This window comes from Coptis chinensis, chromosome 6 (assembly GCF_015680905.1).
Source record: "Coptis chinensis isolate HL-2020 chromosome 6, ASM1568090v1, whole genome shotgun sequence".
Lineage (NCBI taxonomy): Eukaryota > Viridiplantae > Streptophyta > Magnoliopsida > Ranunculales > Ranunculaceae > Coptis > Coptis chinensis.
The window spans coordinates 11262298-11278217 of record NC_141461.1 but is presented as its reverse complement, the minus strand read 5'-3'; the positions used below and the strand labels follow the sequence as shown (position 1 = coordinate 11278217).

The following is a 15920-nucleotide window of genomic DNA, read 5'->3' as shown; positions in this document are numbered from 1 at the left end:
TTTTTGATATGTGAACTTGTGAAGTAGACTAGGAATTAGTTTTAGTTTGCTGGATATATATTCACTACAAGAAAACAGGTTTTAAGCCACAGGCCTAAACCGTGACAAAAGACTTTTACCCACGGACAAAATGCATCGCAGGACCGTGGGCTTTTTGTGTGTCGGCAATGCTTATCCCAGTCATGACCGTGGCAAAAACCACCACTAGCCACGGTCATTAACCGTCGCAAAAGCTAAGTTTTAGCTACAAACATAAATTGAGGCTCAAGCCGTGGGGTATACTAACATTAGCCACGGCTTTGAACAGTGGCAAAAGACCTTTTTTAATAAAAAAAACATGGGGCAATTAGTTTCCCTTCCACCTGCTTCTACACATTATTTCCTACTACACAACCACTAATCATCCATAATACTGAACCACAACTTCTTTTACCAACAGACAGTACTCCAAGTGCAAATACAAAACCAAAAAAGCAACATCTTGATGAGAAAAAATACAAGTCATTCAATTAAAAAATCATAAGTTACATTTGACATCAAAATACAAATGACTGATATATGTACATGAAAAATTAAAATGTTACTTTCCAATCCAAAAGATAATATCACAATCCAACAGAAGAAACATCCCAATTCCGCCAAAGTCACATATATGTCAACAAGCTTATGGTCCGTCTTCAGGGATATGGCTTCAATTTGAATAGTGACATGGCCTAACGCTTGGCAACTACTGAGCTTGGAAGCAAGGCATTCTTCACAATCAACTGGGAAAGAAACAAAAGAAAATTGTTAGAAACAAATACTTTATTTGTTCTTAGAATTTGACGTGGTCTGAACTCAAGCAACTAAGACTTAATACTAGATGAATTCCGTAAAAGAACTACAAAGGTAAATGTCATAAATCAATAGAATCCTTCAAAATAGAATCCAATCCTAATTGAAAAACCACACACGATAAAATTTGAACACAACATCACCCAATTTTACCTCACTCATATAACATAAGAACTCTTTCTTTCACATCCTGCAAGAGCACGAAAAGGACTGAATCAATGGTCCAATTGCATACATCAAGAGAAACCTAACATGGAAGAGGAAAAGGAGATCGAAGGCGAAAAAACTAACCTGGTTTGATTGCTATTCTTGGTCATTGTTTTGCAGACTTAATCTGGAGACAGAGAGAGAGGGCTGGAGGTTGATACCCTAACTGTACGAGTGTAGAAGTGGGAGAGCTAGTGAGTGGAAAGTTTTAGAGTTTTTTTAAAGTCGTGAAGGGGCACAAGTTACCAGTAAACGGTCAACATTGTTTTCTAGAGACAATTAACATAACCTATTATGACCGGGCTTATTTGAGCGGTCACACATAACATTGACTAATTACTTAGACTTCCTTAGTTACGATTTCGAATACGCGGGTGATAAAAATGCTAACAAAACAGTCATATAGAGAGGCTAGCTATCTGAAAATAGAAAGATTGATACCCCCATTGTGTAACTTTGATAACACTTTTAGGAAGGCTTTAATCTAGAATATATAATATAGAGGTAGTAAGCTCACAATTCAAAACTTGAAGGTTAGGCCGACTGCAATCAACTAAATTTCCAATCCATTTGCAATTCCCTGGGAATAAAATCCGTGAAACAAATTGCAGTCCTAGTACAAACATACGAGTTGGAACACTAATCAATTAGAAACAAATCAAAAATAGTGAAAAATAACTTTCATAACAAGTGGATTATAGTAATGAAAAAAAAAATTTCAAAAAAGAGTAGTATGTGTTCTCAAGCAAAATGGTCGAGAATCTTAGTATTATAATGACTATAATAACACTACACCCTTTATGTGTTCATTGCCTAATTAGACCTACAGAGAATGAAGTCACTCTTCTCAGATGGCTCGTCACATTCTACACAAGCATTAGTAGCAATGGAGAGTGCTACTAGCTTACAATAGTGTTTTCGTACAATTCTGAGGCAAGAGCTTAAATAGTAAAGTAAGACTGAAGAGCGCACTATTGATCAATCAAAGATGACTCAAGGTCATGATAGCCTAACTTAGGGCAATCAAAATAATTACAGGTCTTGAGGCTCCCCTTGGTATCCACCAAGGGTCTTGATTACAGCTTGTTTTTTCAATTCTACAACTCTATTGAGACTTATATATAAGTTCTTAGATTTATGGTGAAGGTTTTAAAAGCAAGCCCAACCTTTGTTCAAAAGCCGTATCTCTTATCTCTCATATTATATGAGCTCAACAATTGTAGTTTTAGTTTCTATTTGAAATCCAGTAAATGTTTTCCAATTAGATTTCACTTTCCAAACCCTAAATACTCAAGAAATTAGGCTTATAAGAACTAGGGTTCTCGAAAAACCAAAACTTCAACATTAATTCAATTAAACATGACAAGTGAAACCCCAATTAGCAAAAATATCAAAAAGATGGTATTTGTAGAATTACCTTACGGAAGAACACAAAAGAGATCATTTTTTACCTTTGAATATCAAAATAAAAAGAGGCGCATCCGTCCTCCACCCATAAATTCCAACGATTTAGTAATAACTCCGATTTATCCAATCACAAAGTGGGAGTAGCAGATCTTCTCTTTGGTTTGAAGTGTTTAATACGAGCAGTTTCAAGCTGTCTTTCTAAAGTTTTCTTGTGTTTTAGATACTATATTAATATGTGATAAGGCGGACCTCTGCCTACGGCTTTTGACAGCATAACAAGTGTCGCTTAATAGTGGCTATGAGTTCCAAAATAGTGCTACGTAGCGACGGCCAACATCTGTTGGATATTTAGCCGTGGGTAAAAACACCGTGCTTCCGTGGCAAAAAGCCAATTTTCTTGTGGTGATTATGAACAAAAGTATTAAATGATAAGTTTAAAGACTTGACTAAGTTTAAGTGATAAAGATAGAAGATAGCTAACTTGGCTTCTGAAAGTTTATTATGATCCTTAACTCCATCTAACTACTTATTTTGTTCTACTAGTGTCTTTCTCCAATACTCCAAAGATCAAAGAAGACTCCCTATGAACTGAGGTACATATATTAACATGTGCTACACGTTTTATTATAAGACAACACTTTGTAAAGGTGAGGACCCCATGAGTGTTTATTTCATATTTAAGTAGTAGTACACACGTAGTGCTGTTTGCTCTTGTAATTGTAACTTGTATATATGAGCAGGTTCCGTTTACCACATTTTTTATACCATAGTTTATACCATACCCTCCTACAAGATGAGCTAAGTACTAATAATTTGTGTGTGTGTGTGTGTGTATATATATATATATATATACTTCATCCTTTCATTATTGTTGTAATTACCTTATTTAAGATGGAAGTGTGAGTTCTTATGGTCTGCATTATTTACCACATGCAATATATAGGGAGATGAGAAGTTTTACCTTGCTTCTTGAATTTATTATAAAATGTATATTTTTTGTTATGAGGGTTGTCTTTTGTTTAATTTTAATATGTGCACTTACTTTTTGAACAGGTTTCTATGCACCTTGTTATGAGGTCAAGTAATTTCATTTATGTCCTTTTGACGTCCTAGAGCTATGACTATTTTCAATTTTATAAATGGGTAGTGCATTTCGGTTGTCGACATAAGCTTCATTAGGTTCCGTGTTAGCAAGTGGTATGACTATTTTCAATTTTATAAATGGGTAGTGCATTTCGGTTGTCAACATAAGCTTCATTAGGTTCCGTGTTAGCAAGTGGTCTAAACTATTCAAAGTTTGTGTATCCTAAAAGACAAAGAACTGTGAACATTTTTCTTCATTTTTTTCCCCAACTAAATTGGTGCAACATGGTGGGCCTTGCAACTTGACCTATATTTGAGAACAAGAATGTACTTTGTCTCCTAGTAGTTAGAGCTCGGTAATTTAGGTACAACATGCATGGTTGCCAATAACTTGGGATTTGATTTTTAATTTTTAATTTTTAATTTTTAATTTTTTTTTGTGCATGATATACTCATTTTATTTATTTACTTTCAAATTTGATTTTTTGCAGGTGAAGTTTGGACAAGGTTCGATGATTGAAAGTCAAACCATGTAAATTGTTCTTGTTGAGACATATTTTGTGGATATTTTTGGTTAAATGCATGTGAATTTTTTAGATGGTTGAATGTAATAGATTATCTTTTGTGAATGGATCACGAACTGACTAGTATGTTAGATTCACAAGTTTTTTGCAGTGGAGTTTGATTTATGCAATTTTAAAAGATTTATGCAATTCTAAATGATTTATGCAATTTTTAGGGTATAAAATAATTTTTTTTCCATAAAATATATTTTTCTATGACGCCTTTGCTAAAAGCATCACAAACTAAACAGGTTTCTTGACAGTTTTTATTGAAATTTATGACGGTTGTACTAATATTAATGACGGTTATCATGTAACAATCAATATTTTTCTGCCTATTATGACAGTTTTTAGTCCTATTTTTGACATAAAATATTTCAAGTATATAATGGCTTTACAAAAAATGCCATAAGTTTAATGTCTTATATATATACTTTATCCTTTCATTACTGTTGTAATTATCTTATTTAAGATGGAAGTGTGAGTTCTTATGGTCTGCATTATTTACCACATGCAATCTATAGGAGATTATCATTTTTACCTTGCTTCTTGAATTTATTATAGAATGTATTTTTTTTGTTATGAGGGTTGTCTTTTGTTTAATTTTAATATGTTCACTTACTTTTTGAACATGTTTCTATGCACCTTGTTATGAGGCCAAGTACTTTCGTTTATGTCCTTTTGACGTCCTAGAGGTATGACTATTTTCAATTTTATAAATGGGTAGTGCATTTCGGTTGTCGATATAAGCTTCATTAGGCTCCATGTTAGCAAGTGGTCTAAATTGTTCAAAGTTTGTGTATACTAAAGGACAAAGAACTGCGAACATTTTTCTTCATTTTTTCTCCAACTAAATTGGTGCAACATTGTGGGCCTTGCCACTTGACCTATATTTGAGAACAAGAATGTACTTTGTTTCCTAGCAGTTAGAGCTCGCGATCATTTAGGTACAACATGCATATATAGTTGCCAATAACTTGGGATTTGATTTTGATTTTGATTTTTAAAATTTTTTTTTTTTAATTTTTTTTTTGTGCATGATATACTCATTTTATTTATTTACTTTCGAATTTGATTTTTTGCAGGTGAAGTTTGGACAAGGTTCGATGATTGAAAGTCAAACCATGTAAACTGTTCTTGTTGAGACATATTTTGTGGATATTTTTGGTTAAATGTATGTGAATTTTTTAGATGATTGAATGTAATGGATTATCTTTTGTGAATGGATCACGAACTGACTAGTATGTTAAATTCACAAGTTTTTTGCAGTGGAGTTTGATTTATGCAATTTTAAATGATTTATTCTAAATGATTTATGCAATTTTTAGGGTATAAAATATATTTTTTTCCAGAAAATGTATTTTTCTATGACGGCTTTGCTAAAAGCATCACAAACTAAACAAGTTTCTTGACAATTTTTACTTAAATTTATGACGGTTGTACTAATATTAATGACGGTTATCATGTAACAATCAATATTTTTCTGCCTATTATGACGGTTTTTAGTCCTATTTTTGACATAAAATCTTTCAAATTATATAATGGCTTTACTAAAAATGTCATAAATTTAATGACGGTTTTTGTTAACTTTTATGATGGGCTATATAATGACGGTTGTTTCTTCAACGAAAAAAATATCATTAATGCTGTTTTATGACGGCTTTTAGCTATCATTATAAGCCTTTTTTTTAGTAGTGGCACCATTATTAGTTCGGAGTGTCGTTTGATCTTTTTGCCAGTCTGAGTTTCAATCAACTTCTTCCACTTTACAAAGATATCTAGGACTTCATCATTGTTTCTCATGGTATATACCCACAAACACCTAGAGTAATCATCAACAAAGGTCACATAATAATATTTGTTCCCTCCAAGAGATGCATTCCTAGAATGACCCCAAACATCTAAATGAACATAATCAAGGGTTCCACGCGTACGGTAGATAGCGGTGCCAAATAACTTCACCCTTGTATACTTGCCCATAACACAATGTTTCACAAAAATCTAACTTACAGATCTCAACACCTTTCAACAATCATTGTTTCACTAATAATGTTTGCATGAACTTCTCACCTGCACGTGCAAAACGCATATGCCATAATCTAGTGGCATCCTTAGCAACTGCCTCTGAATGCTCAGTAATAGCTACTTCTCCACTAACTGTGCACCCTTCAAATAGTATAAGTTATTCTGTTGTATGTCTTTCATGATAACCATTGCTTCGTAAACTATCTATAGAACACCACTACTACATAAATGTCTATTTACCACGGTTGGTCAACTGGTATATACCACTATTCCTCTAATAACAGTGGTTTATAGTCATTTACCATGGTACAAAACACTTTTCTAGTTTTGGAACAATCAAATACCACTTTTTTTGAAAAACAGTGGTATATAGCAAGACATATACCACGGTACTATCAAATATTAGCCTAATTATTTTTTAGTATATGTATACCCCATGTTTTCTTAAAACCAGTGGCGTATATTTTGTGCATAATTACACTTACCGTGAGCAAAAGCAAACAATCAGAGAAAGTTAAAAAAAAAATTAATTAAGGGTCGAAAATTAAACACGAAAAACAGAAAGAAAAATAACAAATGGGGGAAAGAAAACACGTACGATAGAAAACCCAATTTCTCCATCTCCTTCTCTCCCCCCCCTCGATTTCTGCCACTAGGGTTCGGCAAGTTGAGAAAAATCAATCCCCACCTCTACATCAAATTGCATCATGATGCATTAGAAAGTAATCATGTCTTAGAGCAAATTAAGCTGCTGTTGTTGTAAAGAATGTCATCCTTCCTTCATCCGAACCCACTATGCTAAGGTCAGTAGGACGCCGTCAACTCTTTACCCGCCCACATCCTATGCGGCGAGTAAAGAAGACATAGTACCAGGAATCTCTTCGTTTCCTAGCTGGTGATTTGCAGTACTTGGAAGAAGCAGAATCATTTTGTGAAGATGCTTCGTACTTGAGTCCCATCTATCACTACCATCAAGAAACTATTGTGGATAATGTCAAAGCTGTAGAAAAACCATGCATCCGTCTTTTTATTCCTAAAATATCAGAAGAAAATGGCAGTGCGAAAGGGTTTTCTAAGTCATCTGATACTGACTCAAGTAATCTTGTTGAATATTTTGAGGTGGAGGACAGTGGTTCCTTGGGTTTCCAAGAGTTATCTTTTTGGAAGCAAAAATTATCTGAGTTCGGCCCATTCTATGAAGATATCGATGCGGACATATTTTCAATTGGTTGCATTCTCACAGAGCTTCACTTGAAGAGACCTCTATTTAATATGACCTCATTTACTGCAAATCTGGATATCTGGAGACTGGTATATTACCTGGGTTAGTGCAAGAACTTCCTCTACTTGTTGAAGCATGTATATAGAGGGAGTGGAGGAGGTATAAAGTTTCCCTTTCCAGTAACTCTTGTTTCATATTTAGTTTTCTAGATATGTTAGTCGGTAGGGAAACAACAGGCGGTCAAGTTAATTATTGATAATTTAATTTATCTGCAATTTCGTTGGGTGCTTGGTTTTTCGCTTGATTTGTTTTTTCTTTGTTATTAGGAGGCCTTCAGTAAAATGTCTTTTGGAATCACCATATTTCACTGCAACAATCAGGTCATCGTATTTGTTTATTGCGCCTCTGCATCTTTTAGTGGAAGTTGGGTATCGCCGATTATCGCGACAAAGTTTGCCGGACAAAGGAAGCTTGAATGCAATGGGAGTCTCTCTTGCCGAAATGCGGTGCTCCTCATCGCTTAGCACCGCTTGTGTCTCCGTTGTCGGATACCAAAGCTGAGTGGGCTTATATCTTGCTGAAGGAATTCTTGAAGTGCTTGAAGCCTCAGGCAGTAAAGTCATTAGTCTTGCCTGCCATCCAGAAGATTCTACAGGTGAGTTGCTAGCTTAGTCCATAATTTGTTAGTTGTAGTTAAACACAAACACACGTTAGGGAGTTCATATGTAAAAAAAAAAAACATCATCCCTCTTCTCATGTGGGCCCAAGGTGCATATGTTAGTTTTCATGTGTCATAGTATCACTCCCTATATTGTAGTGGGCACCCAGGCCTCAAACTCGTGTTGTACATCCTCTAGACAAAAGGTCTGACTGGGGGCTTAACCGATAGGCCGGAGGTAGAGCATTATAGCATCTGTTTTTTGAATTTTGAACTGATTGGTGAAGTAAAAAATTGTCCCACACCATCACGAGAAGACTTCTTAAATGTAAAAGACAAAGAGAAAGGTGTGTGGTTTCACAAACACAAATACATAGCTATTTATATGTGTGTTTGTGTATGTGTGCTTACACATATATTAGGTCACTCCCTCGCCGTTCCTCCGGCAAGCTCATACTTGTTTTTGGTAAGCCTCGACTCTCCGGCCAGATGCACTTGAACTTCTTGCCTTCAGTAGATACTTGAGGGCCTCTTGCATATCCTATGAAACATGCGATAACACTTATGCTATATATATAAAGTTAAATTTGTCACCATGTCGTTGGTTACCTAATGTTTGGTTCTAGTCTTCTAGAATATTTCAGTCCTCATGAATGTTTATACCCCTATACTAGTTTTCAACCATACAATATCTTTTCTTGCCTCACATCTAGAAAACTCCGGAAATTTTTTATATAGATACTTGGGGGTAAAAAATGGGGTTTTACAAGACTTCCAGTTTTCTTACTAGCTATGAATTTGTCTCAGGCTGCAAACTACTCGCATTTAAAGGTGTCTCTTCTCTAAGACTCGTTTATGCGTGAGATATGGACCAAAATTGGTAAGGAAGAATATTTGGAGATGATACATCCATTAGTCATCTTCAATCTGTCAATAGCACCTCATAAAAATTCTAGCTCACGCTTATACGTTTCCTCGATCACATTGTTGTGATGAGTTTGGAGTACCTATGACGGTTCATCAGGTTAAGTTCTTTTCATCTTTTTTTTCACTTAATTTGGTTCAATGCTATCAAGATCATGTGTCCTCAAATGGAAATAGAGGTTAAGAAGTACTTTCTTTATGGTTTACTAACCTTTGAGTCTTGATCCAGACACTTTTACCCCGATTCACGCGGTTTTGGGAAAGGACTTTGTCCTGATGGAATTGATGTATTGGTTAGAATTGGTATCCTACAGCTTATTGAGTTGTCTTAAGCACTAATTATAATGGAATATTCATCCTGTAAGGTAGTTTTTGTTGGTTTTCTCAAGCAGTTTAATGGGGGACAGTTTTATCGTGAAACACATCCTACCATTCCTAAGGAATGTTGTTCTTTCCAGCATTGATGTTTCAAATTTGGACAAACCCGAACCTATACAGAGCTGGAATGCTTTGGCTGTTATTGATAGTCTTGTTACGTTAGATGGTCTGGCTGCAGTTTTGCCAAGGGAGGTGGTCATCAGGGAGCTACTTCAAGTAATAGGTTCCCCCATCCCCTTCTTATCTCCCTTTTTTTCTTTGAACTTTTCTGTGAGTGATACATGTTCAAACGACTAGAAGAATTTTAACTTTGTTTAATGTGGAAAAATCGTAGGATAGAGGTTTCCTCCATGTTAAAGTTCTCATGCAAACCAATTTGGAGCTTTCTGTTCTTCAGGTACTCCTCTCACACTGTTTACATTTTCCCTTTCGCATTTGGTAGTGCTTGTCGCATTTTATAGACCTATATGTTTGCACCTTGTAATTATCGTTAATGAAATACTATGTGTAGAAGCAAAGTTGCCTATTGGTTTCTTGTTAATAGTCAACAAAACAATATTTGTAAATTGGTTTCTGCAGTAGATAACTTTCCCTCCTAGGGTGGAATTTTCATGCACATCTTTTACATTTTCTAGTTGCTACCCTGTCTCTTTTGTTTTTAGCTGCTTTTATTGGTCAGTGATCCCTACTTTAGTTTCTGATAGAGGGATGAGATGTGGTATTAATATAAAATATTGTTTTGTTGATAACAATAATAATAATAATAATAATAATAACAATATTAATAATAACAATAATTATAATAATAAAAAGGATGAGATGGTATCTCGTGGAAATTCCTTTGAATTTGCCACTAGTTAAACAGAGTCGTATGTCCTTGTATATTTAGTTCCGCCCCATATAAAATTCAGGTTTTGCCTGACATGATAAGAGTAAAAGACAGCCAGGAAAGGGTATGAAAATTGTCTCTTTTTGCCACATGAGATCGTTTTTTGTTAAACCATGTGTCAGTGGTGGTTGAAATTGCCTATCCTTTTATGTAATGAATTCGTGTTTTTGTTCTGTGTTTGTCTATGTGATGTTAGACACTTGCACCAATCGTGATTACATTTGCAAGTGCGGGCTTGTGAGGGCCAACACTTGAACTGCACCCCGTATATGAAATTGGTATGGTCAAATTATTTGGATTAGATAATATCGATCTATTTTTTTTCTTTTTGGTTATAAAATATGACTCCTAGGAGTGTGTTGCATCAGTGATTTCTTAAATCCTTGAATCTTTTTAATTCCAAAGTGATCTCTTAATTCAAGCTATTGTGAATTTGTGACTCTTAAGCAATTTTTGTTTTGGGTAGTAGCTCATTAGACACCTAAGGATTGGATTTTAGTAATTGTTGTGAGAGGAGGAGTTATGCTCTTTGAAAGATAAGATGACTTCATTAACATATTTTCGAAATGAATTTTCTAAGATGGATAAATGAATTTTCTAGGATACTCCTTTGACTTTTATGGTTTCATATTAGTTGTTATTATGATGATGTCGCAAACAATATGCATTGTATACTCACTTTCTTTGTTGACGTTTAATGGCTTTCAGAGGACATTAAATCCCAAAAGAGCCCCACCTCCATCAACATCCAAGTTAGGCAACAATGCAAATAAGAAAACGGAAGATTAAGCAATAGGTATGTAAGTATTCTATTATTTTATGGTATTCTTCGTTATTAAGTTATTATTTTATGGTATTGATCATGCAGATGACATTTAACACTCAAAGATACCTATGCACAAGATGAACTTGATGTTGTTCGACTTGAAATTCTGAAGTTCATCTAATGGAATGTTCGAGCCGGTCATGGTGTCTTAGCTAGGTTTGGACCCCTTCTAGTTAAGGTTTGGGGATTGATCTCAACATTTGTATTTTTCATTGTAAAACTCATTTGATGTATAGGTGGAACAAATATATTACTCCTTTGATATTTTGGAACGAAGAACAAGTTGGTCATTATTATTTCTTTATTGACGCGAAAATTATCAAATTCTTTTAGCAATTCACTGTTGCATGGTCTAAATTTGTTTCTTTTGTTTGTTGCACGATGAATATATTGTCTGAGCAATGTGTTTTTTAAATCAGTGTGGATACGGTGAAAATATATGCAAGTTGAAATTAAATAATCGGGGATTTTTTTTTTTTTTTAAAAAAAGTATAAACCACGGTTGTGTAAGAATAGTGGTTTAAGGGGATTATATACACCACGATTTGAATCAAACAGTGGTAATTATTATTACTATTTCCCACGGTTGACATCACACACAGCGTATGTAAAGACTATTAACCACGGTTTCTGATATCATAATACCTCAGTTTTTCCAAAAATCGTGGTAAATAGAGGATACTTAATAGTTAATACCATAGTTTTGTTAGAAGTATTTGTCATGGTGGTTGTTACCACGGTATGAAAACAGTGGCTAAAGGCTTTTTACCACTGTAAATAACAATGGTATATGAGCTTTTCTGTAGTAGTGCACCACTATCATTGATTACCTTGTAGCCCTTAACTTCTAAAGTACCAACAGAGATAAGGTTCTTCTTCAAAGCGGGAATATATCGAACATTCTTTATTTCCTTAACCATTATCATATGTACATTTTGAGACAAATATTACCCATCCCCATAATACGACATGATTAATCATTCCCCATCAACACATCACCACTTTCAAGCTCCATGAAACTTGTAAACCATTCCCTTACGGGAAAACATGATAGGTAACACCCATATCCAAAATCCAATGATCGACTAGAATCAATGAAACAAATACTAGATGTAATAGAAAAGAGAAATTGGAACCATCAAGATCATTACCTCCTTGAGCAATGTTGGCATTGGATTGTTTCCGCTAGCTCAGTATCTTTCTTCTTGTGTTTCAACTTTTTGTGGTCCTTCTTCCAATGTCCAACCTCATGACAAAAACACACACTCATCATGGGCTAGATTTCGCCCTCTCGACTTGGAACGAGATTTACTTCTTCCACCACCATAGTTTGGGCGGTCATTAGACCTTTCTTTTACCACAAAAATAATGCTCGTCGACTCTCTTGACTCTTTTTCATTATTGTTCATCATATCCCAACTTGTTAACGCAAACTAAACCTCAGAATAGTTCAAAGCTTTCTTTCATATCATCATGGTGGTTTTTATATGCCCATACTCCTCCTTAGGAAGAGATCTCAACAAATGGAAAATTTTGTCCTCATCATTTGTTTCTTCTTCTATGTTCAACAAATTGGTAAGTAACTTGTTGAACTCATTCATATGTTGGACTAGTGAACCACCTTCTTTCTTTCTCATATCATACAATTTCAATTTCATAAAGACGCAATCTTCAATTATATTGTCTTATCCAAATACTTCTTCTCTTCAATGATTTTCCAAGTTTCCTTGGCCAAAGTCTCATTGATAACAAGGTACTTCACATCCCTCGCCAAACACGATCTTATGATACCACAAACTCGCCGATTTTTCTTAACCCAAACACTCTCCTCTATATCTGATGATTTTTCGTTTAACATATCATCCAAGTCTTATTAGCATAGTGCATCTATAACTTCACAATGCGACATACTAAAATTGTTAGATCCATCAAATTTCTCCACATCAATTATTGCATGGTTAATATTCAAAGGCGTATGAGATCATTTCTCCTTAGACATAGAAGTAGTACCCGATGGAGGATCTATCGTCATACTTTCTCAAACTTCGATCCATACACCACAAAACAATCAATAAACTTAACGATACCAATTTCAACAACAAAAGAAGCCATAAGAGAACCTTGGCTCTTATACCAATTTGTTACGTAAACGAATGTGGAAGCGTGACAATTTGACAAAAAAGATTAAATGTGGTGATGGAATTGACAAAACAATTAATCAAAAATACTTACCAATGCAAAACGAATAACCAATAGAAATGGAGACGAGATTTACGTGGTTTGGCGTTAGCCTAATCCACCAAGCAAAAGAGGGGAACTTTACTAATCAAAAGAGAAACAAATAGAGTATAATCACTTGCAAACGAATCCCAAAGAATTCACAAATATCTCTCACAAACGAAGCTCACATATCTCACAAACTAAACTAGTGTAGAACTCTTAGCTTACAAACTTGAGCATAACCAATTTGAGTTTATCAAATCTCGCAACTCAATATCGTATTTATAGACTCCAAAGCATGGACATATGGAATTGGTTTAATTCAATTTAGGAATCGTTTGGCAAACCAAATAGGAATTCAATTCCCTAAACTAAACAGGGGGGGTATTGCTTCCAAATTCAATACCCAATGTCCATGTATCTAACACTCTAACCACTGTTGCTCGCGCATTGGATTCTTCACACATTGGATTCTTTATTTCTTAACCACTTCTCTTTGCTTTCATTGTCAGAAAAAAAAAATTGAATAAAAATAAAAATGAAGGTGAAGGTGAAGAGTCTTAATGTCTTCTTTTAGTAATATATATACAAAGCATACCACCAATAAGCAAGTAACCAACCTTCACAATGCAAAGACAAATATTATATAGGCTGGCTACATCGATGTTTTGACCCCCACCTACGTGGCAAACGTCCATTAGTAGGGGTCTCCACTTTATTCGTTTAATCGACAAGGCTAAGGCCCAATTTGCAATACCATGGATCAATGTACAGCCCCATTAACTCATCTGTCTAAAGCTAAACCTTAGCCACATGGCTTGCCACTCACGTATATTAATTTACATCCAAATTCGTTTCTTATCAAAGAGATAATTATAAGTTGAGAGTTATATTCAATTACAATTACAATTACTTAAGCTACAAGAAGTCTCTATTCTACACGTATAAATACAAAACTATTTTTCATAAAGAACTACATTCTGGAGACTTGATCTCATCGATAATTTGGGTACGTAGGCAACCTAAAAGTACAATCTCATCATTCACTCAATCACTATCACTTTTCTCACTATTTTTCTACTCTTTCATCACCACTTAGTGTTTTGATCATATTTGGTCAAAACATAATTGGCACCGTCTGCGGTTCTTATTCAACACCCTCGATCACGTTTTACAGAAATTATAACGAATACTAGAAGAGCTCAAATTCCTGATACATTTCATGTCGATCATCGCGTACATGATGTTTAAAGTCAAGTTGGCAATAACGGACTAATATTTCCTATCCTTTTTCAACAACATGTTGCACGTGACCATACTGTCATTCCACCAATGCACCAAATTATTCAGTGTGAAGTTATTGCCTCTGACAATTCTCCATCGTTTGATGCGGATAATGTAAGTCCAATGTCCCGTGAAGTATTTCTTCGATAGTTCAAGTGTGTACAGAAACAAAATAATTACTACAAGCATCGTCTGAAACGAACTATTCCTCTCGAAGATGATGAGAAATCTATCGTACCACAACATAACACACGCCAATGACATCGTAACGTGTGGGATCATTTACGTGGTAAGGATGAGATTCCTGTTGTTCATAACATACGATCATCCATGAGTTCTCAAAAATGGTGTTGTATTTGTCACACCACAACAAAACACTCGCCAACAACATAGTTGCATATGGGATCGTTTACGTGGTGGTGATTAGATTTTTGTTGTTCACAATAGTTTACCCACGAGTTCAAGGCGATACATACGAACTTCGCAATGGTTACTTTTCACGAATCTCAGCGAAACATATCCAATTCATATTTGTCCATTGTCGTTTCATAGTGCCGATAGTCATCTCATATTCTTTGTTAGCAAGACTCTTATATCAGTTGAATCAAGCCATTTTCGCATTAAGAAAATCGCATTGGCCTTGTTTCATGATGCTAGACATCTTAAGCTTATTTCCATGAAGGAATAGTCGAAGTTTATACTCAATATTTATTGCGCAAGTTTTTTCGTAATGTTTACGAATCGAGTCGCAGAATGGAAAAGTTATCTTAGCGCTTACAACATTGTTTATGACACTCATACAGTTAAAAAGAGACAAACTTTGGTTTTGCTAATGGTTGATTTTCTTATTGATGATATTTCTATGTCGAACGCATTACTCGATGAGGAAAACGTTGATACCTAATTGTCATTACCTCCCGGGGGCGATGACTAGCAAAACTTATTGGCTATATCAACTGATTGTTGGATTTACACCGAAGGTTGGCACAATAAGTCTGGCTCCAATATTGGTTTTGTCATCTTGAAGCTGAATGAAGACATAATTGAGAGGTCTCTACATTTGGGTTTTGATGCTTCAAATAATGTGGCCGAATACGAAACTGATATTTGTGGTATACGCACAACTCTTCAACTGGGGGCGACTAAGTTACAATTGATTATTCTAAGTTAGTTGCTAGCCACTTTGAATGATCTTATGTAGCTCGCGATGATAGAATGGATGTTTATTTGGACTTAGTTCAACGAATTGCATGAAATTTTACATCTATCAGTATTGTACAGTATCCGTGTTATGATGTAAGGCATCCTGATTCTATCGCATACTTATTCGTGGAAAATCAAGTCATCACTGTCACGACAACACTAACCACTTATGTTGTCAAATGATTCCAATGAGCTTG

The 15920-nt window shown here is 35.0% G+C and overlaps 1 protein-coding gene across 2 annotated transcripts; it reads left to right on the top strand.

Moving 5' to 3' along the window:
- Positions 1-9188: 9188 nt before the first annotated feature.
- LOC147491425 (protein GFS12-like) lies at positions 9189-10986 on the top strand. 2 transcript variants are annotated; one of them, XR_015199940.1, is made up of 3 exons: positions 9189-9524; positions 9636-9698; positions 10899-10986. XR_015199940.1 is itself a non-coding variant. In XM_086568949.1 (3 exons), the coding sequence occupies exons 1-3, from the start codon at positions 9320-9322 to the stop codon at positions 10977-10979; spliced, it is 342 nt and encodes a 113-aa protein (XP_086425075.1). In that variant the 5' UTR covers positions 9189-9319; the 3' UTR covers positions 10980-10986. The 2 variants fall into 2 exon arrangements, 1 of the variants encoding a protein (XP_086425075.1); XM_086568949.1 differs by having other exon boundaries at positions 9189-9517.
- Positions 10987-15920: the final 4934 nt, after the last annotated feature.